This window comes from Geotrypetes seraphini, chromosome 11 (assembly GCF_902459505.1).
Source record: "Geotrypetes seraphini chromosome 11, aGeoSer1.1, whole genome shotgun sequence".
Classification (NCBI taxonomy): Eukaryota; Metazoa; Chordata; class Amphibia; order Gymnophiona; family Dermophiidae; genus Geotrypetes; species Geotrypetes seraphini.
This window is the reverse complement of record NC_047094.1, coordinates 93911006-93937132: the sequence shown is the minus strand read 5'-3', so window position 1 is coordinate 93937132 and position 26127 is coordinate 93911006. Positions and strand designations below refer to the sequence as shown.

At 46.6% G+C, this 26127-nt stretch overlaps 1 protein-coding gene across 1 annotated transcript in view; it reads right to left on the bottom strand.

The window, feature by feature from the left end:
* TAF4 (TATA-box binding protein associated factor 4) overlaps positions 1 to 25490 on the bottom strand; it is a 200974-nt gene extending 175484 nt beyond the window's left edge. Inside the window, exons 1-2 of the mRNA XM_033914827.1 lie at positions 25203 to 25490; positions 24043 to 25101 (exon numbers count right to left, since the gene is read on the bottom strand). Of these exons, the coding sequence (XP_033770718.1) occupies positions 24043 to 25101; positions 25203 to 25440 (1297 nt within the window). The 5' untranslated portion in view covers positions 25441 to 25490. The remainder of the gene's footprint in view (positions 1 to 24042; positions 25102 to 25202) is intronic.
* Between the last annotated feature and the right edge of the window lie 637 nt (positions 25491 to 26127).

Genomic DNA, 26127 nt, shown 5'->3' with positions numbered 1-26127 from the left:
TGCTCTCCCTTTCCATATGCAGGCAGTATTTCAGAAAAAGCTAAAGTCTTTACAAAAGGTTTCAAACCTTCACCAAGCTCCCGAAAAGCTTTCTGTGCTGCAAGTGTGGAGTTGTTGGCCAGGTCATTTGTTCCCAGATGGATAACAACATCAGTGTTAAAATCCTTAGTTTCTTCCTTAATTATAGTCAGTATTTGCCTGAAACTCCTGGTAGCTGAGGATCCTGGAAGACATTTCACTATTTTGGTCTCCTCGCCCTGTGTTCCAAGGTTAATGCCTCTGATGATGGAATCCCCCAACAGTAATAGTTTTCTATTTTTGGCTTTTTTATTTGTGCTTAGGGTGCGCTTGTTCTCTTGAGTTACCTTTATTAGTTCCAGTCCTGCCTCCCTTCGTTTTCTTGAGTATCGCAGTGCACTAGTGGAGCAAAGGAATTCTGTAGAGGTAATATTAGTGAAGGTGGATGTTACATGTTGCAGTCTTCCTGAGCCTACTGTGACCCATTTATTCCTGGGCTGTTTTATTCTTTGAGGTAGAGGTGGTAAGTTGGTATGATTTTGTGGAGTGATGGAAGCTGCTTTAATTGTATTCAATTGCTGTTTAAGTTTGTAGAGCTCCTCCTTAATACTAGCAAGTTGAAGACAGATGGGGCAAGCCTTAAGCCTCCAAATAGTGTGTCTTGGAATTAAAGCACCACAGTGATTGCATAGAATAAAGGTCATCTTGATTGGTTGGGAAGTGACTTGATTTGAGTACCGTAGTCCTGATTATTTGGACAATGTCCTGATTATATGAACAATGGTCCCTGGGGTGGGTGGGCTATAAGTCTTATCCTTAGTCCTATGAAGAGGAAGAGGAAATAAGATTTAACAAAGGAAAGAGAAGGGTTTATTTTTTAGTGCTTTTTTGTTGTTTTTTTTAAGTAAGAAACAGGGAGGAGAAGAAAAATTAAGCAGATATAATGCTGAAAAACAGTGAAAAGAGCAGAATATGAAATGCTGAGTAACTTCGCTATTAGAAGTTCACAGAGCAGACTTGTTCACAGCACTGTCCCAAAGATAATATCTCACTATTGTTCTCTCACTGTGTATGTAAAATTTGTAATCCATTCTGGTCTCTTATGAGAGGATGGGATTTAAAAAAAAAACCTAAATAAATAAATATTTGGCATGATTTACCTTTTGTAAAGCCATGTTGCCTCGGATCCTGTAACCCATTAGATTTAAGGAAGTACACTAGTTCTAGTGTACACTAGTTCTAGTGTACTAGAACAAGTTCTAGTTAAATGCAGAAGCTGACAAACTCCCTCCCTCCAAACTCTTCGAAAACTAACAACAAGAATTAGGAATTTTGAGGAGGTAGGTCTGAAGATAGAATAAATGCAGACATGGGGGGGGGGCTGCGGGGTTAGGGGTGGCAATATGGGGCACTTACAACCCTAATCATCTTACTGGCCCATTCTAGATGAGACATTATGATCTTTTTCTGCCATCATCTACTATGTTTCTAAGGCAATCAATCCTATATAACAGGGGTAGGGAACTCCGGTCCTCGAGAGTCGTATTCCAGTCGGGTTTTCAGGATTTCCTCAATGAATATGCATTGAAAGCAGTGCATGCAAATAGATCTCATGCATATTCATTGGGGAAATCCTGAAAACCCGACTAGAATATGGCTCTCGAGGACCGGAGTTCCCTACCCCTGTTATAATGATCCCTAGATAATAATCCTTAATCAATAAGCATATTTTAAATAAATATACAAAATTAAAATTTCTGCTAGTTTGCCAAGACAGCACAGTTACTTACCATAACAGGTGTTATCCAGGGACAGCAGGCAGATATTCTTTACGCATGGGTGACGTCACCGACGGAGCCCTCGATACGGACCTTTTTAACTAGAAAGTTCTAGTTGGCCGCACCGCGCGTGCGCGAGTGCCTTCCCGCCCGACGGAGGAGTGCGTGGTCCCCAGTTAGGATAAGCCAGCTAAGAAGCCAACCCGGGGAGGAGGGTGGGACGTAAGAATATCTGCCTGCTGTCCCTGGATAACACCTGTTACGGTAAGTAACTGTGCTTTATCCCAGGACAAGCAGGCAGCATATTCTTTACGCATGGGTGACCTCCAAGCTAACAGAGAGGGAGGAGGGATGGTTGGCCATTAGGAAAATAAATTTTGTAACACAGATTGGCCGAAGAGTCCATCCCGTCTGGAGAAGGCATCCAGACAGTAGTGAGTAGTGAACGTGTGAACTGAGGACCAAGTGGCCGCCTTGCAGATTTCCTCGATGGGCGTGGAACGGAGGAAAGCCACAGAAGCAGCCATAGCTCGGACTCTGTGGGCCGTGACAGCACCTTCCAGTGAGAGACCGGCCCGAGCATAACAGAACGCAATACAGGCAGCAAGCCAATTGGAAAGCGTCCGTTTGGAGACAGGACGACCTAGACGGTTAGGGTCGAAGGACAAAAAGAGCTGAGGAGATGAGCGGTGAGCCCTGGTACGATCAAGGTAGTAGGCAAGGGCACGCTTACAATCCAGCGTGTGCAGCGCCTGTTCCCCAGGATGAGAATGGGGTTTAGGGAAAAAGACGGGCAACACAATGGACTGGTTGAGGTGAAAAGCTGAGACCACCTTGGGAAGGAATTTGGGATGGGTACGCAGAACCACCTTGTCATGGTGAAAAACAGTGAATGGTGGATCGGCGACCAGTGCATGCAGCTCACTAACCCTCCTGGCAGAGGTGAAGGCAATGAGGAAAAGCACCTTCCAGGTAAGAAATTTGAGCGAAGTTGTGGCAAGAGGCTCAAACGGAGGTTTCATGAGCGCTGATAAAACCACATTCAGGTCCCAGACGACAGGCGGAGGCTTCAGAGGTGGTTTGACATTGAAGAGGCCTCTCATGAACCGGGAAACCAGCGGATGGGCCGTGAGAGGTTTTCCGAGGATAGGCTCATGAAACGCAGTGATGGCACTGAGGTGGACTCTGATGGAGGTAGATTTGAGGCCAGCATTGGACAGCGAGAGCAAATATTCCAGTACAGTTTCCACCGCCAAAGAGGTGGGATCATGATGATGGCATAGGCACCAAGAGGAGAACCTGGTCCACTTCTGATGGTAACATTGGAGGGTGGCCGGTTTCCTGGAGGCGTCCAAAATGAGACGGACAGGCTGAGATAGATTCTCAGGAGAGGTCAGCCCGAGAGAAACCAAGCTGTCAGGTGGAGCGAAGACAGATTGGGATGTAGTAGAGATTGATGCTGCTGTGTAAGCAGAGTAGGAAACACAGGAAGAGGAATGGGCTCCCTGGAGCTGAGCTGGAGCAGGAGGGGAACCAGTGTTGGCGAGGCCACCGAGGAGCTATGAGAATCATGGTGGCCCTGTCCCTGCGGAGCTTGGACAATGTCCGCAACATCAGAGGAAGTGGAGGAAAGGCATAAAGGAACCGATGTCTCCAGTCGAGCAGGAATGCATCTGGGGCCAGACGATGAGGAGAGAAGAGTCTGGAACAGAATTGGGGCAGCTGATGGTTGTGAGGTGCTGCAAAGAGGTCCACCTGCGGAGTGCCCCAGCGAGCAAAGATGGAGTGGAGTGTTGAAGGGTCCAGAGTCCACTCGTGAGGTTGAAGGATGCGGCTGAGATTGTCGGCCAGGGAGTTCTGTTCGCCCTGGATATAGACAGCCTTGAGGAAGAGATTGCGGGCCGTGGCCCAGGTCCAGATGCGTAGAGCCTCCAGACAAAGGAGGCGAGATCCGGTGCCGCCTTGCTTGTTTATGTAGTACATGGCGACTTGATTGTCTGTGCACAGGAGAAGAACCTGAGGGCAGAGAAGATGCTGGAAAGCCTTGAGGGCGTAGAACATGGCTCTGAGTTCCAGGAAATTGATGTGATGTTGACGCTCCTGTGGGGTCCAAAGTCCCTGGGTGCGTAGATCTCCTAGGTGAGCTCCCCACGCATAGGGGGAGGCATCCGTGGTGATGATCATGGAGTGAGGGGGTAGGTGAAAAAGCAGACCCCTGGAAAGATTTGAGGAGTTCAACCACCATTGGAGAGATTGCTGAAGAGACGATGTCACAGAGATGGGATGAGAAAGAAGATCCGTAGTCTGTGACCATTGGTTGGCGAGAGTCCATTGAGGTGTTCTGAGGTGGAGACGTGCCAGAGGAAGGACATGTACTGTCGAGGCCATGTGACCCAGGAGGACCATCATCTGTCGGGCAGGAATGGAGGGATGCATGAGCACCTGACGACAGAGATGGAGCAGGGTCCGCTGACGATCTGAGGGGAGAAATGCCCTCATTAGTGTGGTGTCCAGAACTGCTCCGATGAATTGAAGTCACTGGGTGGGAAGCAGATGCGACTTGGGGTAGTTGATCTCGAACCCCAGGAGGTGGAGGAGAGAGATGGTGTGATGAGTAGCTTGTAGCACAAGTTGAGACATGGGTGCTTTCACCAACCAATCGTCCAAGTAGGGAAACACTTGGAGATTGTGAGACCTGAGGAAGGCCGCTACTACAATAAGGCACTTGGTGAATACCCTGGGTGATGATGCGAGGCCAAAGGGTAGCACTTTGTAGTGATAGTGGCGGTGTTGTACCTGGAACCGCAGGTAGCGGCGTGAATTCGGATTGATTGGGATGTGAGTGTAGGTCTCCTTGAGGTCCAGGGAACATAGCCAGTCGTGTTGAGAAAGAAGAGGATACAGCGTGGCAAGGGAGAGCATTCTGAATTTTTCCTTGACGAGATACTTGTTGAGGTCCCTGAGATCGAGAATGGGACGGAGGTCTCCCGTCTTCTTGGGAACCAGGAAGTAGCGGGAGTAGAATCCCTGACCCCTTTGTTCCGGAGGTACTTCTTCGATGGCATTGAGAAGAAGGAGGGATTGAACCTCCCTCAGGAGGAGGGGGGTTTGGGAGGAGTGAGAAGCAGACTCTACGGGAGGGTTGTTTGGTGGAAGCGTCTGGAAGTTGAGAGAGTAGCCGTGGTGGATGATGTTGAGGACCCACTGGTCCGATGTGATGACCTCCCAACGGCTGAAGAATATGAGGAGACGACCTCCGATTGGTTGTGGAAGAGGTAGCGAAGGTGGAAGACTGGCTATGCCCTGGAGAGAAGAGTCAAAAGGGCTGAGAAGGTTTATCAGGAGAAAGAGGCTTGTTGGGTTGATTGGACTGAGAACGAGCCTGTGCCTGGTGTTGGTGCTGCCGGGGCCGCCGAGGTTGTTGGGAAGGCGGATTGAGTGGCCTGGCTGAGAACCTACGCTGATAGGAGGATTGAGGCCGAAAAGGTCGGGCAGGCGGAACCTTTTTCTTGGGTTTAATCAGGGTGTCCCACCTGGTTTCATGTGCAGAGAGTTTCTGGGTGGTGGAATCCAGGGACTCTCCGAAAAGTTCATCCCCAAGACAGGGGGCGTTGGCCAGACGATCTTGGTGGTTAATGTCCAAATCTGAGACTCTCAGCCAGGCCAGGCGGCGCATGGCTACAGCCATGGCAGAGGCACGGGAGGTGAGCTCGAAGGAATCATATATAGAGTGGACCATAAATTTTCGTAACTGAAGGAGACCAGAGATGTGCTGTTGAAAAAGTGGAACCTTTCTCTCCGGAAGATACTTTTGGAGGGCGGACAGCTGTTGAACCAAGTGTTTCATGTAAAATGAAAAATGGAAGGAATAATTGTTCGCCCTGTTGGCCAGCATGGCATTCTGATAAAGCCTCTTGCCAAACTTGTCCATGGTTTTACCCTCTCTGCCAGGAGGGGTGGAGGCATAGACACTGGAGGCCTGAGTCTTCTTTAAGGTGGATTCAACAAGAAGAGACTCATGGGGCAATTGGGACTTATCGAACCCTGGAATTGGGATAACTCGATAGAGGTTATCCAGCTTGCGGGGGGCCCCAGGTACTGTAAGGGGGTTCTCCCAATTTTTGTACAAAGTCTCCCATAGGATGTCGTGTGCGGGCAACTTAAGAAACTCCTTAGGGGGTTGTTCAAAATCCAAAGCCTCCAGAAAGGCTTGGGATTTTTTGGAGTCTGATTCCAGAGGGAGGGATAAAGCTGCAGACATCTCCCTGAGGAACTTTGAGAAGGAGGATTGCTCAGGTTTGGAGGTGGTATCGGGTGCTGAGGGATCCTCATCGGATGAGGAGAGATCCTCCTCGGTACCGGGGGGGGGACTCTTCCCATAAGTCTGGGTCCCGGACCTCTGGGTGTGCATGCCGAAACACCGGGGTGGAAGGTTCGGTATGGTGAGTCTTGGATAAAGACTTCCCAGAGCATACCGAAACGGTACCGGGAGAAGAGGACTGGCGTCGATCCCGGTCCCGGGAAGAATGGAGCCCTGCCCGGTCCCGAGGTGGATCCGTAGTGGTATGGGAGTGAACCACAGGATGGGCATGAAGTTGCTCAGCCGAAAGAATCGGCATGGAGGTATTAATTGGTACCGATGGGGTGGATACCGGTGGCTCGGTACGGGGCTCGGGCCGGTCTGGTACCGAAAGGAGCGGTGCCAGGATAGTAGGTAACAGGTGCTGGAGTTGATGTTGCAGCTGTTCCTGTAGTTGAACTTGGAGGATGGCCGCAATTCGGTCATCCAGGGGTGGCACCGGAACCGCTTTCTTTTGCTTCGGTTCCTTAGGTGCCGCTCCACGCCCTGGCGATGAGGAGGCCGATGACGAGGCACTCACCGAAATCGGGGCGGAGCGCTTTCGGGGTCGGCGCGAGGCTGGCAAGGTCGGTGTCGCCACTGTGGCTGGTGGACGCTTGAGGGAAGAGGGAGGCTTCTTAGCCGGCTTACCTGGCGCCAGCGGCGCCGTTGCGGGGTCGGGTGGCGTCGAAGTAGGCGGTGCCGATTTTGATGGTACCGCTGTCGATGCCGAGGAGTCCATCATCGACCCGGTGCCGAACAAAAGATTTTGTTGGATTTGACGATTCTTGAGCGTTCGCTTTTTAAGAGTGGCACAGCGGGTGCAGGAGTCCGCCCGATGCTCCGGACCCAAACACTGCAAACACCAATTGTGTGGGTCAGTGAGGGAGATCGGGCGTGCACACCGCTGGCACTTCTTAAAACCGGCTTGCGGGGGCATGAAGGGAAAAACAGCCTCCGCAAAATCGAACCCCGAGACCTGTATAATGGCAACAGGCCCCGCCGGGGCAAAGTCGAAAAAAGGGTAAAAAAATAAAGTTTTTTTTTTTTTTTTTTTGATAAATCAAAGAAAAAGGAAACCCGAAGGTAAAAAGAAAGAAAATGGAAACAAATTTCGCGAGCGGGAAGGCAAAAAGTGAGTTCAACGGCCGTTGAAAAAACACACGCGTCTTCTTCGCTCCGCGGAAACGAAGAAACTGGGGACCACGCACTCCTCCGTCGGGCGGGAAGGCACTCGCGCACGCGCGGTGCGGCCAACTAGAACTTTCTAGTTAAAAAGGTCCGTACCGAGGGCTCCGTCGGTGACGTCACCCATGCGTAAAGAATATGCTGCCTGCTTGTCCTGGGATAATGCTAAATACAAATCTAAGAGGACACAATAAAGCAACCATATTTAAACCAACACAATACTTTGTTTTATATACCGCAATTTTCTGCAAGGAATCTATGCGGATTACAATAAGATTTAGATCAGATTCTTGAAGTTACATTGTTAGAAGGAGAAGTGGTTAGAGGAGGGGTAATGGATAAGAGAGTGGCTATAGGGAAAAGAGATTTATTTATTTAAAACACTTGTAGCCTGCATAACAAAGATCTATGTGGATAACAACAATACGTACATAATTAAAACAAAACATGACAGATCATTATAAAATGACAACATACAGTAAACAACCTTAAACCTATGCCTTAAAATAATTAAAGATCACTGTAGGGGTAATGAACTCAACTAATTCACTGTTGAGTGACTAAAGTTACAACTGCAAATCTTCCGAAAAGTCACTCCATAAAAATCAAAAATAAATAAATATAATATAATTTACTTGCATCTATAATGGAACTCTGCTCAGAGATATGAAGGCTAACAAATCCGCCTCACCAACCAATCATCGCAGTGTTCAATGCAATTTCCAACTCATACTCATATTTGTTCATTATATTGTCACTAGCTACTCGAGCTATGAAAAAGAGTCTCTTTGTAAATCAATTCAAAGTATATTGAGAAAACTGAGACTTAGCTTTGAACTTTTGGAATTAGGAAAAAGTTCTAAGTCTCAGTTTTCTCAATATACTTTGAATTGATTTACAAAGAGACTCTTTTTCATAGCTCGAGTAGCTAGTGACAATATAATGAACTATGAGTATGAGTTGGAAATTGCATTGAACACTGCAATGATTGGGTGGTGAGGCGGATTTGTCAACCTTCATGTCTCTGAGCAGAGTTCCATTATAGATGCAAGTAAATTATATTATATTTATTTTTTATTTCTATGGAGCGACTTTTCCGAAGATTTAAAATAATTAAAGCCAAACAATTACAAGATTACAAAGTGTCCAAATTTGAGAAGGTAAGTCAAAAAAATTAGGCTGTCAGACTTTTTTGAAATGCCAGGAAATCAGAGATCAAACAGATGGAATCTTGAACAGCATTCCATATGTCTGAAGTTTCTTCCTGAAGTCAAGGTAAGTGGTGGGTTGTCCTAGGTATATTGGCACACATAACTAGACAAATATACAATTATACACAAACAATGTGTGCATATTATTTCCAATACACAAATCTCTCGCCCACATTAGCTTAGGGATGCCCTGAAATCCTGTGTGGCAAGCTAGTGGTAGAGAAGAAAGGATCAGTTTGAGGAAAACTGTCCAAGATACATGGGCTACAAACAAATTGACCTGCTTAAAAAGTAATATTCCTTCTCCATCATGCTATCCACACCACCACTTTGGCCTTACTATTATAGCATAATGGCTTCTGTTCTCATGTCCGGAACCCTAAAACAAGCTCAAATCACAAAGTGTTTCTTTATTCCCCACCTTCTACTCTAATAATACAAAGTAAGGATATGCACAGTAGTACCCTGGATATGAAATGCCAGGTAATTCAGGAAATCACTGTATAGCACAGTTACTTACCGTAACAGGTGTTATCCAGGGACAGCAGGCAGATATTCTCTACATGTGGGTGATGTCATCCACGGAGCCCCGACGTGGACAGCTTTTCAAGCAAACTTGATTGAAGATTTCAAGTTTGCTGGTGCTGCACCACGCATGTGTGTGTCTTCCTGATCCACTAGAGGGCGCATCCCCTCCTCACGGTCTTCAGTTCAGATAGCTAGCAAAGAAGCCAACCTCGGGGAGGTGGGAGGGTTGCGAGAATATCTGCCTGCTGTCCCTGGATAACACCTGTTATGGTAAGTAACTGTGCTTTATCCCAGGACAAGCAGGCAGCATATTCTCTACATGTGGGTGACCTCCAAGCTAACCAAAAAAGGACGGAGGGAAAGTTGGCAATTATGAAAACAGATTACACAACCCCGACTGGCCAAATTGGCCATCGCGCCTGGAAAAACGTCCAAACAGTAGTGAGAGGTGAAGGTATGAACCGAAGACCAAGTGGCAGCCTTGCAGAGCTCCTGAATAGGCATGGCTCTGAGAAAAACGACAGATGCCGCCATCACTCGGACATAATGCCCTGTGACCCAATCTTGCAGTGAGAGACCATCCCGAGCATAGCAGAAGGAAATACAAGCAGCCAAACAGTTGGATAAGGTGCGCTTGGAAACAGTGCGACCCAACCGACAAGGATCAAAAGAGATGCAACAGAAAACCTCAACACTGAGACAGCAGAGAAGGAAACACAGGTAGAAGCAGAGGCTCCCTGACACTGAGTAGGGAGAACCATGGCTGCCGGGGCCACAGAGGAGCCATCAAGATCATGGTGGCGCAGACCGACAGGAGGTGTACCAAAGACCTGAGAATCAGAGGAAAGGGAGGGAATGCATAGAGGAACCTGCCCGTCCAATCGAGAAGGAAAGCATCCGCCTCGAGGCAAACCCGGGAGAACATCTTCGAGCAGTATCGAGGCAACCAGTGAGTGAGGGGCGAAGAGAACAGAACTACCTGTGGAGTTCCCGACCGAACAACCACCTGCCGCAGAGTCTGAGAATGGAGCCACCATTCATGCGGGCGAAAAAAGCGACTCAACGTGTGCACCAGACAATGCTGCTTGCCCTGGAAATACACCGCCCGAAGAAAGAGGTTGTGGCATAACGCCCCCTACCAATGACGAAGGGCTTCCCTGCAAAGTGACAGGGAACCTGTACCCCCTGGCTTGGTCACAGAATACATCGCCACTTGGATGTCTGTATGCACCAGGACTCCGCAATCCTGCAATTAAGAACGAAAATCCACCATGGCATTGTAAATGGCCCGAAGCTCCAGCAGGCTGATGCGGCAGCAACGGTCCGCACTCGACCAAAGACCCCGAGTCCGAACGCCATCGAGATGCACCCCTAAGCCTATGCAGAGGAGTCCATCGTCAGAACCTGCTGATACGACGAGGTGGCCCACCAACGAAGCAAGCGTTTCAAGGAGGGAGGCACCGCAATGTTCTGGAAAGCGGGATCCCGATCCTGCCACCACTGAGACGCTCAGGTCCAGTGGGGAACACGAAGATGAAACCAGGCGAACGGTGGGACATGAACCGTGGAGACCCATGGTCCCAAAAGGATCATCATCTGCGCAGCCGAGACCGAAGACCGCTGAGACACCAGCTGACTCAGGCGCAGACGGGCGGCTTGCCGAGGCAGAGGCAGAAAAGACCGGAGGTGGCTGAGGACAGAGGGGCCACCTTCCGGCATAAACGAACAAGGGCCTCCCCCTGAAGCCGAGACAAGAAGAAGCGCAGACAAACTGGGTTCAGGTCCGCCCCCGACGAACTCCCGAGACTGGAGCGGACAGAGGCTGAACCGCTCCCGGACTAGAAACTAGTGCAGGTCTCGCGCTCAATCAACAAACGCACAGCGACTCCCTAACAAAATAAAGAAGCCGCGGTGCTAGAAAGGCACTTAGAAGAACGCAGAGAAGAGACAGGGCTTTCTGGCTCCGCGGAAAACTAAGAACTGAAGACCATGAGGAGGGGATGCGCCCTCTAGTGGATCAGGAAGGCACACACATGTGTGGTGCAGCACCAGCAAACTTGAAATCTTCAATCAAGTTTGCTTGAAAAGCTGTCCGCGTCGGGGCTCCGTGGATGACGTCACCCACATGTAGAGAATATGCTGCCTGCTTGTCCTGGGATAAACCACTTGTTATGTGAAGATTTAGCAGACTAACCATTAGTGAATTAAAAGTATCAAACAATTAAATACAGGAAATTCACAGTTAAATTATGAAACTGTGAACTTGACAAGGGTCTCCTGAAGAGTCAGTGGTTGCACAGAGGATTCAGTCTTAAAACTTTCTTGATATCTCATTCTCAGTTTCTGTGTTCTAAGTAAATACAGATAGCCCCAGAGTTACAGACACTTGACTTAAGTATGACTTATACTTAAGAACACGGTTGCAGCTTCATTTGATTTCACTGAGCAGTTTTCCAGTGGCATAAACTCCTACACTTCTCCTGCAGCAGATTCAGGAATAATGCATGGCCACATTAAGAACAGTGTGTGATTGTGCATGCTGTACCTTACAGGGAACATTCTTAGGGACAGTTGACCCTTTTGTCAGCTGGAAGCAGAGGTAAGCAGCAAGAATCTTAAAATCTACAAGTTCTGAGTTACATACAAATCCGACTTAAGAACAACTTTAAAACGGCAACTCATTCTTAACCCGGGGACTGCCTGTATAATATATTGTTACCCATAATTACAGAAACTAGGCCTTTGGTTTTCACTCCCAGTCCTCAAGGGTCACCAAAAGGCCTGGTTTTTAGGATATCCCTAATGAATACAAACGAGAGGTAATAGGCATGCAAAACTCTCATGTGTATTCATTAGGGATATCCTCCAGGGATTCAAGACAAAGTTAGACAAGTTCCTGCTGAACCGGAACGTATGCAGGTAGGGCTGGTCTCAGTTAGGGCACTGGTCTTTGATCTAGGGGCCGCCGCAGGAGCGGACTGCTGGGCACGATGGACCACTGATCTGACCCAGCAGTGGCAATTTTTATGTTCTTATGTTTACTTGCTTGCAGCCCTCAAAGTCTGTGTGTGTTTATAATACTGTAACTTATAAGAACAGAGAGAGACAAGACAAGTGAATAACTAAGGGGCCCTTCTGCTAAGCTGTAGTAAGCACTAGCATGTGCTTACCACATCTTAAAATGGTTTACTGCAGGACACGTTTAGCTGCTGAATGTTCCCTTTGTGGAAACCAAGGTATCAGCTATTATTGAAGAACCATATTACTTCAGAATTTTAGATTTTTGCAGGCTAAGTTTTAGTTTATGAAAGCAAGAAAGAAGCCACATTATCAAGACAGTGTCTGAGGTTTTGAAGAGTTAGGCCCTGATTCTGCAAAGCATGTCTAAAGTTAGGCGCAGTTTGGACATCCAAGATAGGCGTCCTTTGTAGAATCGCGCTCAGCGATGCTCAGCACTGTTTAGACGTCCAAATTTTGAGACATCCTTTAGAGAATCGGGTTTTAGGCGAGAGTCAGACATCCAAACAATGTCCTTAATGTTATTTTATTATTATGATGTTATTTGAATGGCGATTTTATGGTGCTTTTCATTATAATTGTGATACTGGGAGTTGGATCTGTTTACCGTATTTTCACGCATATAACGCGCGCGTTATACGCGTTTTTACCTACCGCGCATACCCCTCGCGCGTTATACGTGTGAGCGCGGTATACAAAAGTTTTTCTACATAGTTCCCACCCCGCCCGACGCCCGATTCACCCCCCCCCAGCAGGACCGCTCGCACCCCCACCCCGAACGACCGCTCGCACGCGCTCCCACCCGCACCCGCGATCGGAGCAAGAGGGAGCCCAAGCCCTCTTGCCCGGCCGACTCCCCGACAATATCGGGCCAGGAGGGAGCCCAAACCCTCCTGGCCACAGCGTCCCCCTACCCCCACCCCGCACTACATTACGGGCAGGAGGGATCCCAGGCCCTCCTGCCCTCGACGCAAACCCCCCTCCCTCCAACGACCGCCCCCCCCCAAGAACCTCCGACCGCCCCCCCAGCCGACCCGCGACCCCCCTGGCCGACCCCCACGACACCCCCACCCCCCTTCCCCGTACCTTTGGTAGTTGGCCAGACAGACGGGAGCCAAACCCGCCTGTCCGGCAGGCAGCCAACGACGGAATGAGGCCGGATTGGCCCATCTGTCCCAAAGCTCCGCCTACTGGTGGGGCCTAAGGCGCGTGGGCCAATCAGAATAGGCCCTGGAGCCTTAGGTCCCACCTGGGGGCGCGGCCTGAGGCACATGGGCCCAACCCGACCATGTGCCTCAGGCCACGCCCCCAGGTGGGACCTAAGGCTCCAGGGCCTATTCTGATTGGCCCACGCGCCTTAGGCCCCACCAGTAGGCGGAGCTTTGGGACGGATGGGCCAATCCGGCCTCATTCCGTCGTTGGCTGCCTGCCGGACAGGCGGGTTTGGCTCCCGTCTGTCCGGCCAACTACCAAAGGTACGGGGAAGGGGGGTGGGAGTGTCGTGGGGGTCGGCCAGGGGGGTCGCGGGTCGGCTGGGGGGGCGGTTGGAGGTTCTTGGGGGGGGCGGTCGTTGGAGGGAGGGGGGTTTGCGTCGAGGGCAGGAGGGCCTGGGATCCCTCCTGCCCGTAATGTAGTGCGGGGTGGGGGTAGGGGGTCGCCGTGGCCAGGAGGGTTTGGGCTCCCTCCTGGCCCGATATTGTCGGGGAGTCGGCCGGGCAAGAGGGCTTGGGCTCCCTCTTGCTCCGATCGCGGGTGCGGGTGGGAGCGCGTGCGAGCGGTCGTTCGGGGTGGGGGTGCGAGCGGTCCTGCTGGGGGGGGGTGAATCGGGCGTCGGGCGGGGTGGGAACTATGTAGAAAAACTTTTGTATCTCGTGGGCTCTTATTAGACTCTATGCTGTGTCTTCCAGAAGGGAGGATATTTAGTGGGCAAGCCATAAGCTTCTAATAAAAGCATTTATGAGGGGGCGGTCGGAGGTTCTTGGGGGGGGGCGGTCGTTGGAGGGAGGGGGGTTTGCGTCGAGGGCAGGAGGGCCTGGGATCCCTCCTGCCCGTAATGTAGTGCGGGGTGGGGGTAGGGGGTCGCCGTGGCCAGGAGGGTTTGGGCTCCCTTCTGGCCCGATATTGTCGGGGAGTCGGCGGTCCTTCGGGGTGGGGGTGCGAGTGGTCCTGCCGGGGGGGGAGGGCAGGGCGGGTAAACGGAGAGTCGGGACAGCGCACGGAGAGTCGGGGAGGGCGAAAGGACAGTCGGGCAGCATGCGCGTTATACCCGTGAGCGCGGTATACAAAAGTTTTTATACATAATATCGTGGTTTCTGCGCGCTATACTCATGTGCGCGTTATACACGGGTGCGCGTTATCTGCGTGAAAATACGGTAATTCTTTTATTTGTTTCTCTTCCATCAGAGAAAGTGACTGGGATTCGAACCAGTAACATTAGGGTAGAAGGCTGTAGGTTTAACCAGTGTGCTTTACAATGAGCTAGGAAGTTGCATAGCAATTGTAAAACTAGGTCCTATAGGCATTGTAAAGGAGGTCTACTTTTGAGCGTAGTTTGGGCTTCAGATAGACATGAGCTCTATGGACGGAACTTAGGCACAGTTTGGACATCCTTAATGCGATCTGCTAAATTGCTCTCTGGGTTTTTATTTTTGCTTTATTAAGCTCAAAATACATTTAATACGGCACCACATCAACAGGGCACATCAAAACAGATATATTGCATGCAAAACCTTCTACTTTTGGTGGACAAACAGCAATGTTATTTGCTAATTTGAGGAAAACATCCATTAACTGAAGCAGAACATATAAAAAAAACCCTACAGTTTTAGGTTTCTTGCTAAAAAGCTACCCTTTTTTTTCCTGACTAAACAGTGCATTAAGGACATCCAAACTGTGCCTAAGTTCCGTCCATAGAACTCAGGTCTATCTGAAGCCCAAACTATGCTCAAAAGTAGACCTGATTTTCATTCATCTACAATGTAAGCATGAGATGGATGCCCCAGGTTGCTCAGCATTATGCAAATGAATCGAAGGACGCCCATATCTAATCTAATCTTCCAATTGTGAGTCGTACAAACCTATACAAGCTCAAGACGACAGATCAAAGAGGAAGGGGGAAAGAAGTAGAGGGGGAGGCATGGAAAAGTAAGGGGAGGGGCCTAGAAGTAGGGGGAGCTATACAGAGGCAGAAACAGTTAATTGTCAAAGAGGTGGGTTTTCAGGTTTTTCCTGAATGCGGTGTAGTTTGTCTCTTTCCTGATTGCTTCTGGTAGGTCATTCCAGGTTTTTACACACAGAGAAGTTAGCATAGAGTGGAATATTCGCTTGTAGTGGAGGTATTTTGTGGATGTCAGGTTTAGTTGAATTCTGTTAAGGATTCTACTTGATGTCAACCAAACCGTAAAGAATAGTTGGATGAGGGGGGCTGCTGAGTTTCCGTACAGAATCTGGTGTAGGATACATGAAGTTTTGAAAATTATTCGGGATGATATTGGAAGCCAGTGTAGTTGTCTGATGAAGGTAGTGATTGAATAATATTTATTTAATTTGTAGATTATTCTAGCAGCTGTGTTCTGGATGAGCTGCAGCTTGTGGATAAGAGTGGTATTGATGCCAAGGTACGCGAAGTTGCAATAGTCCAGTTGAGGTAAGACCATCATCTGAACGATCAGAGCAAAGTGATGTGGGTGAAAATATGGTCTTGTGAGTCGCAGTTGACGCACTGTGTAGATAGTCTTTTTACGAAGGTTAGAGATTTGTGGTTCCTCACCCAGACCATGCCCATTCCTATTCCATTAGGTGTGAGTTTTCCTAATGGGCGTCCATGAAATTGTGAATGCACCTACAAAGTGGCATCCACATCCTTTGGACGTGCATGTGCCAATTATCACTTGTTAAGACCCTTAAATGGCTCATTAACAACTTAGTTTGGACGCCTCAGCGTTAGGTGGGATTTAGGCACACTTTATAGAATCTGGGCCTTAGTGTTCAAGTTCATTAATTTTTTTCTTATACTACTGATTGAGATTCCACCGCAGCAGATTACAGTTCATACAAATATAGAAAACTGAGATTAAAGAGAAAACCAGAGATCAAGTTATATAATAGACCAGGGGTGCCCAATAGGTCGATCGCGATCGACCGGTAGCTCGCCAAGGCAAAGTGAGTCGATCATCCAGGACTCACTTTGCCTTGGAGATCTATCGGGCCAATCAATCTTCCTCTCCCCGACGTCAATTCTGCCGTTGGAGAGGAAGTTCGGGCCAGCCAATCGCTGCCTGGCTGGGCGGAACTTCCTCTCCGACGGCAGAATTGATGTCGGGGAGAGGAAGATTGATTGGCCCGAAGCAGAGAGAGCATGGGGCGGCGGCAGCTTTGGGGCCTGTTATCCATTGGTGGCATTTGGGTCCTGTTCCCCGATGGCAGCGGCAGTGGCGGTGGCTTGGGGAAGGGCAGGGAGAAAGAAAGAAAGGGGACAGGCAGGGAGACAGAAGGAAAGAAGAGAAACAGAAAAAAAGAAAGGGGGCATGAAGAGAGAAAGAAAGAAAGGTCAGGGAGAGAGGAAGAACAAGTTGGGGGAGGGAATGAGGTGTGGAGGAGAGGAAGCATACAGGCTGAAAGAAAGATTAGATGCACAGTCAGAAGAAGAAAGTGCAACCAGAGACTCATGAAATCACCAGACAAGGTAGGAAAAATGATTTTATTTTAAATTTAGTGGTCAAAATGTGTCTGAATTTATATCTGCTGTCTATATTTTACAATATGGTCCCCTTTTACTAAACCGCAATAGTGGTTTTTAGCGCAGGGAGCCTATGAGCGTCGAGAGCAGCGCTGGGCATTCAGCACAGCTCCCTGCGCTAAAAAATGCTATTATGGTTTAGTAAAAAGGGAGGGGGTGGGTATTTGTCTATTTTTGTATGGTTGTTATTGAGGTGACAGTGCATAGAGTCATCTGCTTTGACCTCTATGCGTACAGTGTGCGTTGTGTTTTTTAAAAATTTTATTGTTGGTAGATCATTTTGACTTGGTCATTTTAAAAGTAGCTCGCGAGTCAAAAAAGTGTGGGCACCCCTGTAATACACTAATATAAATCTCAAACAAAACTAAGTTTAGGGTAGGAGAATACAGGAAAACACTAAAATTAGTTTAAGAAATGGATAGACAGCAGAAGACAGGTCAGGATTTAAAACTCTTTCAGCAAGCTGTACCCTGCTAAAGTAGTCAAGGAAAATTAAAACTTAAGATTCAGGCATTTTTGAAAAAGATAAATTTTCAAAGTATTCTTGAAAGAGGTTAGTGAAAGGTACAATGAAAGAGCATTTCAAAAGAGACAATCCTACCACACTAAAAACAACATGTTGAAAAGTATTCAGACAAAATGCTAAAGAAAGATATTATAAGAAGATTGTAATTGAACTGAATAATTGGAAACACTGTATTACTTATTTTATGGTTGGGCAAAATAGTGAATACAATGATAAAGAATAAAATAACAAATCACATAAACAAGCATGGTTTAATGGGAAGAGTCGGCATGGATTCAGCCAAGGGAAATCTTGCTTCACCAACTGGCTTCATTTCTTTGCAGACATAAATAAACATGTGGACAAAGGTAAGCTAGTTGATGTACTGTATCTAGATTTTCAAAAAGCATTTCACAAAAGTTCCTCATGAGAGACTCCTGAGAAAATTAAGGAGTCATGGGATAGGTGGCAATGTTCTGTTCTAGTATTAGAAACTGTTTTTTGAACAGAAAACAGAGGGTGGGGTTAAATGGCTATTTTTCTCAGTAGAGGGTGAATATTGAAGTGCTGCAGGGATCTTTATCGAGACCAGTGCTATTAACATATTTATAAATGATCTGGAAATTGGAAAAAGTGAAGTGATTAAATTTGCAGACGACACAAAACTTCAAAAATGTTAAAACGCATGCAGACTGTGAAAAATTGAAAGAAGACCTTAAAAAATTGGAAGGCTGGGCATCCAAATGGCAAATTAAATTTAATGTGGGCAAATGCAAAGGGATGACTATTGGGAAAGAAAATCCAAATTGGATACCAAATCCTAGGGTCCATCTGGGGGGGTTAACGCCCAAGAAAAAGATTTGGGTGTTACTGCAGACGATAACGCTGAAATCTTTTGTGAAGTGTGCAGCGGCAGCCAAAAAAGCATACAAGATGCTAGGAAAGGGGATGGTAAACAAGACTAAAAATATTATAATGCCATGGTGTAACCTCAACTTGGTTATTACATGCAAATCTGGTCACCATATCTCAAAAAAGAAATAGCGGAATTAGAAAAGGTTCAAAGAAGAGTGACAATGATAATAAAGGGGATAGAACTCCTCTTGTATGAGGAAGGACTAAAGAGGTTAAAGCTCTTCAGCTTAGAGAAGAGACAGATGAGGGGAGAAATGACTGAAGTCTACAAAATCCTGAGTGGTTACAAGTTGATCAATTTTCTAATCTTTCAAAAGTACAAAGACTAAAAAATATATTTGAATAATTTCAAATATAAACAAATAGGAAGAAATATTTTTTCACTGAATGAATAGTTAAGCTCTGGAACTCATTGCCAGAGAATGTGGTAACAGCAATTAGCGTATCAGAGTTAAGAAAAAAAAAAAATGTTTGGACAAGTTCCTAGAGGAAAGTCCATAGTCTGCTACTGAGATAGACTTGGGGGAAGCCACTGCTTGCCCTGGGATTGGTAGCATAGAATGTTGCTACTATTTAGGTTTCTCTCAGGTACTTGTGACCTGAATTGGCTACTGCTGAAAGCAGGATACCAAGCTTGCTTTTATATAGAGGCCCACCCTAACTTCTTTCTGGGCTGAAGGTACTATATTTATCCAGGTTGTGGACAGATAAATGTTGGATAAGAAACCAACCGTCAATCATCCATGGAGGATGATGACTTGCCGATTGACTTCTGATTCTGGAATAAAGACACTAAGAGGAGAAAAACCCTCAGAGAAAATCCTAATGGGGTTGCTCACAGGTGCCTAACACTAAGATAATTTTATTTACTTTCAGTCAATCCACACACAGCAGTGGGATGAAGACATTACGTTAGTCTCAATACAGTTAGGAAATTGTTGACATTTCACAATATTTGAGGGTCCTTTTAATCCACATCTTGATTCAAAATCTAATAAATCATTCTTAAAGATAAACTGGATTATGAGATGGGATGGAAATTGTGATCATAAATCCTATCTCTAAAAATCATATCAAAAATTGACTCATACCCAGATAAAAAAGGCTCCTGTGCATGTCTTAACTGATTTTCACATTAATGCTTTAATGCAGAATAGTGCCTGAGCCCCACAAACTTTGAGACTGGTTCAAGCTCTCTGTCCCCACCCCCATCCTTACAGTAGTCCTCCTGCAAACCCCAGTATAATCTCCATTCCTTGTTCTTGGCCACTCCCTCCCACAGACCCAGGTTTGTCTGTTTTGATTAGATTGTAAGCTCTGTCAAGCAGAGATTGTCTCTTATGTGTTTATGCTGCATTATGTCTATTATCACTATACAAATGATTAGTAGTATTAGTAGAAAAGTTCAGTCTCACATCATATTTCTGTCCTACTAAAATAAAACCTATTTACTCAGAAAGATATCCTTTTTGCAGATTTGTTTTCAGTTTTGTTGCTGTAACACACATTGATAACTAACTAGGAAGAATAACAAAGACAATGAGGACCCTAGTTATGAAGCATGCTTGTGTTGAAAAAGCTACTATGGGTCTACAGCAGGGGTGGCTGTTTACAGGTACAAATTGATATTTTAAGTCCTCCAGTATACAGGAAAATACCTACAATAATTGAAGTAACTCACCTTAAATTACTACTGAAAGACGTCAGATAAATCAAAATCCTTTTTCCTACATGTTTATGAAGCAACACAATTATAAAGTTTATTCAAAACATATCTGGATAAAAACTGTTAAATAAATCCAAAGTATCAGAGTCATTATTCACAGGAATTTTCAGGACAGGTATCAATAGACCAATTTATAGATTTGCACATATTCCCTTATGAAAGTCACTTCAATATTAGCAGCTTTTGAATTGACCAAGCTAAAATGCTTCCCTTTCCAGTAACTATGGGCTCCTTTTACTAAGGTGCGCTAGCGTTTTTAGCGTGTGCTGAAGATTAGCACGTGCTAACCCCCACGCTACAAGGAAAATACTAACGCCAGCTCTATGGAGGTGTTAGTGTATAACGCACGCAGCAATGTAGCGCGCGCTAAAAAGGCTAGCGCAGCTTAGTAAGAGGAGCCCTATATGCATGAATAGTGCTAAGCTACAGAACTACACATAAGCATATGGAAAAAAGTAACTGTAAAACATTATTTCTGGGTTTGTACCAGAACTAAGCTAGAAGGGCCATTGAACTCTTTGCCCAACAAGGACAACTGGGATTGTGTGCACTCTGGAGGCAATATACCCACAACCTAAGGGAGGAAGGGAAGACATTTGCTGCTAATGTGGCATCCCTTTGATGACAGAAAGAGCAATGCCTACATAAAGTTGCTGAGACTTATATATCTTGCTAGTGAGGGAAGGAGATGTTTTGAGAAAAGCTGTTTAAAATAAGTGGGAAAACATGGGATTGAAAATTAATTTATCCCTTTGATAGTTTTAGAATTTGATGAGCATTTGGCCCCTTCTCTGGAGTGCTACAAGAAGTTAGAAAGCATGCAGTACAAACTCCATTTGGAGGTATAGAGCATTACACTTTAATGCTTTACATCAGTGGTGCCCACACTTTTTTGGCTTGCGAGCTACTTTTAAAATGACCAAGTCAAAATGATCTATCAACAATAAAATTTAAAAAAAAACACAAAGCACACTGTACGCAGAGAAAATGTTAATTATAATTTGTATTTGTTTGTTTTTTTTCAGAGGTCAAGGCAGATGACTTTAAAATATGCAATTTCACCTCAGTAACAACTATACAAAAATAGACAAACATATCCCCCTCCCCTTTTACTAAACCATGATAGCGGTTTTTAGCGCAGGGAGCTGCACTGAATGCCCCTCGCAGCTCCTGATGCTATAAACCACTATCATGGTTTAGTAAAAGGGGGCCATAGTGCAAAATATAGACAGCAGATACAAATTCTCAAAACGGACACATTTTGATCACTAAATTGAAAATAAAATCATTTTTCCTACCTTTTTGTCTGGTGATTTCATGAGTCTCTAGTTGCACTTCCTTCTTCTGTAAATCCAATATTTCTTTCTGTCTTTCTTTTTGCCCCCTCACCTTTTCTTTCTTTCTCTCTTTCTCTCTCCCTGCTTGTCTGTCTTTCTCTCTCCCCATGCCTCCCTCTTTATTTCTGTCTTTCTTTCTCTCTCTCCCTGCCCCCTCTTTATTTTCGTCTTTCTCTCTCCCCCTGCCCGCCTTTCTTTCTCTCTCCCCCTGCCCCCCACAAGCCATCGCGCCAATTTCTCCACTTCCCCGATTCTCTCTCCCTGCTGCCCCGCCCCCAAGCCACCACACCAATTTCTCCCTGGGTTCCCCAAGCTAGGCCTGGTGTGTACAAGTGCCGGGCCCACAAGCCTTCACCTCCGATGTCAATTCAGACGTTGAAGAGGAAGTTCCAGGCCAGCCATGCAAGTGAAGTCTTGTGGGTCCGGCGCTTGTACGTCCGGCCTGGCCTGGTTCGGCAGGAAGAAAAAGATCGCAAATGCAACGTGATCAACTCGTGTTGCCTTTGCAATCTACTGGAAGATTGAGTATGGCAAACCTTGAAGTTAGTTGACTTGAACCAATCAGGTTGAGGTTGTGGGTTCAACCACCATACTGCTCCTTGTGACCCTGGGCAAGTCGCTTAATCCTCCACTGCCCCAGGTACATTAGATAGATTGAAGTACCTATATGTAAACCGTTTTGAATGTGGTTGGAAAACTACAAAAAAGGCGGTATACAAGTCCCAATCCCTTTCCCTCTTCTCTGTCCACACTTATAAGAACTAGGCATTTTCTCTGCAACATGTAACGTTTGTAATATATCTCTCATTGTTACTAAAATCTGATGTTTGTACATTTATATATATACACACACACATATACATACATACATACACATATAAGAGTTGCCATACTAGGACAGACTGAAGGTACATCAAGCCCACCTGTTTCCAACAGTGGTCACAAGTCCCAACAGGTCACAAGTACCCGGCAAGATCCCAAGGAATAAAACCATAAATTATGCTCAACAACCCAGCATAAAAGGTATATAATGAGGCACCAATATCCAACCACTTTACTACCGATATAAGGCTATGTTCCATATGTGAAATAGTTGCTGTTGAGGTCCACTAGTATATCAGTAGTAAAGTGGTTGGATATTGGATTTTCATGATATTATAACATAATTATTATTAAGAGTGCTTGGGGAAATCCACTGCTTATTTCTAGGATAAGGAGCATAAAATATGTTACTGTGGATAGGCCTTTATCTGCCGTCATGTTTCTATGATATGTCCCTGCATTATAAATAATTTGGACTCAAAGTTTGTAATATCATGTAAACATTTTCAGGGTCTCACATCTTAACATGGAACCACTTCACAATTATGTTTACTGATGCTGTGAATTTCATACACCTTCTGCTCAGTTCACTTAACTGTGAAAGGTAGGAAAGATGAAAGAAGACATCACTTTAGTTTTGATTTAATAAAATTAATACTTTAGTTAGTGTTCTCCTGATTGCCTATACTAACTCAAAACATTATCCTTATTATAATCCCAAAACAAAATGTTGTAGCATTGAAGTCAAAGGTGATTTTGCTTAATGCACCAGGTTCAATGTATAATTTTAAGTGGAATATTTATATTAATACCCTTTCTTAATTCATCAAATGTATCTTGTTGAATGTTTCAGACAGGCAATATCAGGTTCTTTAAACTCCTCCATCCCCTGTCACCATGGACAGCATCCATTCATTAACTTCAATGCGTATTAATGGATTATACTCTAGTATAGTGTAAAAAGAAAGAAAACCCCCCAGAATCAAACAGGGGGAACCATGACATAATTCACATGTATTAGAAGGATAGATATACCAAGGTATAACCTAAATGGATAACAGATCACACTTCACACAATTAGGACAAAAAAATGTAAATGTTCTTAGCAAATAGATATTGCACTATATTAATGCATCACAAAACTGTTTCACTAAATATTTACTTCACCACAGAATGTTTCAGGAAAGTGATTTTTTTCTTCATAAAATGAATCATCCATGTGATAAACACTTCTTTTGCATTAGTAGATTTAAACCTTTGAAAATAAAGTGTATTCATTGTACTATATGTAATGATTTACCTGAAAACACATGAAAATTTTCACATGCGTTTGCAAGCCGATTCATTAAAGAATCATTTATAAAACCATTTCTTACTTCATATAGTATTTTAACAACCCTAACTTGGCAGAGGAGACTTTTAAAAGAAAATTTTTTGCACGCTCTCAACTGTTCTTTAGCCTCTAAATAGTTTAGAAAATGGTTTTCAAAAAATACTAGAATAAAGTTATCCATAAAGTTTTTACTACTGCACAATCAAGTAGTTTTCTTTCAAGGCAAGGAGGATGTGCAGGGACAAGGAAAGAGGCTATGCTAAGCCACCCTACTATCAATGTTACCTACATGCTTCCAGACACAACAATAAGTTAACTAAACAAACATTCCTTTTAACAGTAACATTCTTTCAGCCACCTTTTTCTTGTTTATGTTTAGTTTTCATTTCTTAAGCACCGTTATGACTGCAAGAAGTTTCTAAAGTCCAGAAGCTATAATGTGGTTCAAGATTGAGCATCATTCTAGGACAGTTTACATACAGTTATAAAGTGTCAAGACATCTTAAATAATAGCATGTCATAGTCAGCAAAACAACTGCCAGTCAATGAGCATAGCATAAACACTGTTACAGATGTATTTACTCACCCGGTGGCAACTGAAAATTCTGAATATTAGGTGGGTTCTGGGGAGGCTGAGGCAGACGAGGTGCTAAAACCGGAGGAGTAATAGTGGCTCGGAGACCACCTGTGGTCACGTTCGGAGTTCTCGGCAAACTTGAAACCACTGTATTAGCAGTGCTTTTTCCTATTCCAGTTGGAGTCCCAGGAGGGGGAATGCCACTCAGATTTGGGCCAACACCGGACAGCCCAGCTTGCATAGTTTGCCCAATCACCATGTTCCCTGGGTTGGGCTGCCCTGACTGCGGGGGCACTTGTATAATGGTTTTCGGACACTCGGATTTGATCACTTGCGTAGAGGAGGCTGTAGACAAGCCCACTCCAGGCTGGCTGTTCAAATGTGAGGTCTGCAGTGCAACCCCTGAGCCTACACAGGAGGGCAAACTGGGCACACTGAGAGTGGAATTAATCACAGTATTGCTGCCGTTCTGGGTAGCAATGCCAGGTCCGAGATGAAGGTGCGGCCTGACCATGGCACAGGTGCTGGTGGTGGTTGTAGTCGTAGGGGTGGTGGTGGTGGTGGGTCCAGGTCCACCCACCGCAGGTTGCGAGGAGGAGGAGGAAGAAGAAGAGGAGGAGGAGGAAGAGGACGAGATGACTGTAGAGGAAACATTCGGTGTGCTCAGGAAAGAAGTCTGGATGACAGTACTGGCCCCAGAGGGCAGAGCAGGATTCCCATTGCCTTTGGCTACAGAGCCGGGCCCGTTGTTGACCAGGGTGACAGCGGACGCAGCGACGTGAGCGCCTGGGAAAGTGGCAGTAGCACTTCCTGCATGGTGCGAGTTCATCAGCACATTACTCCCATTCAAAGTTTGCAGGGCGGTGGGGCCGCTCTTGCCGTTGCCCGAGCCGTGGTTGGGCAAGGTAGTCGTTGCCATGGTGCTGATCACCACCGACTTGCCCTGGCCGAGGGTCCCGGGCGTTTCGGTGCCGGCCGACGCTGTGCCATCCAGGGTTGAAGCCTGGGACCTGCCGCCGCTACCGCCACCGTTGTTATTAATCACTCCCGCTTGCACTCCAGCCCCTGCTGCAGACAGAGAGAAAAGAGAGGGGAAAACACGTTAGTGAGAGCCAGGGCCCCCTCGCGCCCAGTCGCGCGCCCCGTCCTGACCCCCTTCCCCACATTACCTGCTTTTGTCATCTCCTGTGCAAGTCCCATTTTGCTCTCAGTCTGGACGCTCGCGCTACCTCCCAGTCCCGGGCCAGCGACGTGGTTGGCGACGCCCTGGGCCCTACCGAGCTCCGGCGCGTTGTGGCCTGAGGCCGCCAGCTGGGACTCCAGGGAGCCGACCAGGTCGCTCACCACTTTCTCGTCCACGTCTGTGTTGAAGAAAACCTCATCTAGCAGGTCCGAACCCGCCGCCATCTTTACTCCCGCTGCTCCACCGAGGCGGGCCCGACGGCAGCGCGCAGGCGCAGCCCCATGACGTCAGGGCGACGGGGGATCCCGGCCGGCGCTGATTGGTCGGCGCCTCCGTTTTAAAGCAGAGGCAAATGGCTACGAGCGTTATTGGGGAGCCTGGGCAGCCAGAGGGCTCCATCGGTGGGAAGAAGTGCGGGCGACTGTGGGATGGGGATTGGGAAGCGACCTACAGTAGGAGGATCAGCCTACAGAAATTGATCGTGGGTGCTACTGTGAGAGTCTTTTGTCCTCTCTGAACCCCAAAATGGCTGCGCTTGTGAGTCCGGGACTGGAGGGTGCCACTCCTGGGTTATCTGCTGCTGGGGCTGGACTGCATTTTGCTGCTTCCCAGCAGCCTAGGAAAGCATAACTACTGCGGTGTCTCTTGTTGCTCCTGATCCTCATTCTTTCGGACGAGGGATAAATGGCTGCAACGGCCCCTTTACCCCTTCCCGCTTCTTAACTGTTTCTTCCCTATTTCCTCTCATTGTGCAAGCAATAGTGACAAGTTGCTTGTGCCACTACTGTAAGTTTAGGATAGATGTTGGAAACACTCGTTTTTGTTATCGCGTGTTCTCCCCTCCCCCCTTCTTTTTTCTTCCTCTTCTCTTTCCCCCACCTTGTGAAAGAAGTTTGACTTGGCTCTTGGCG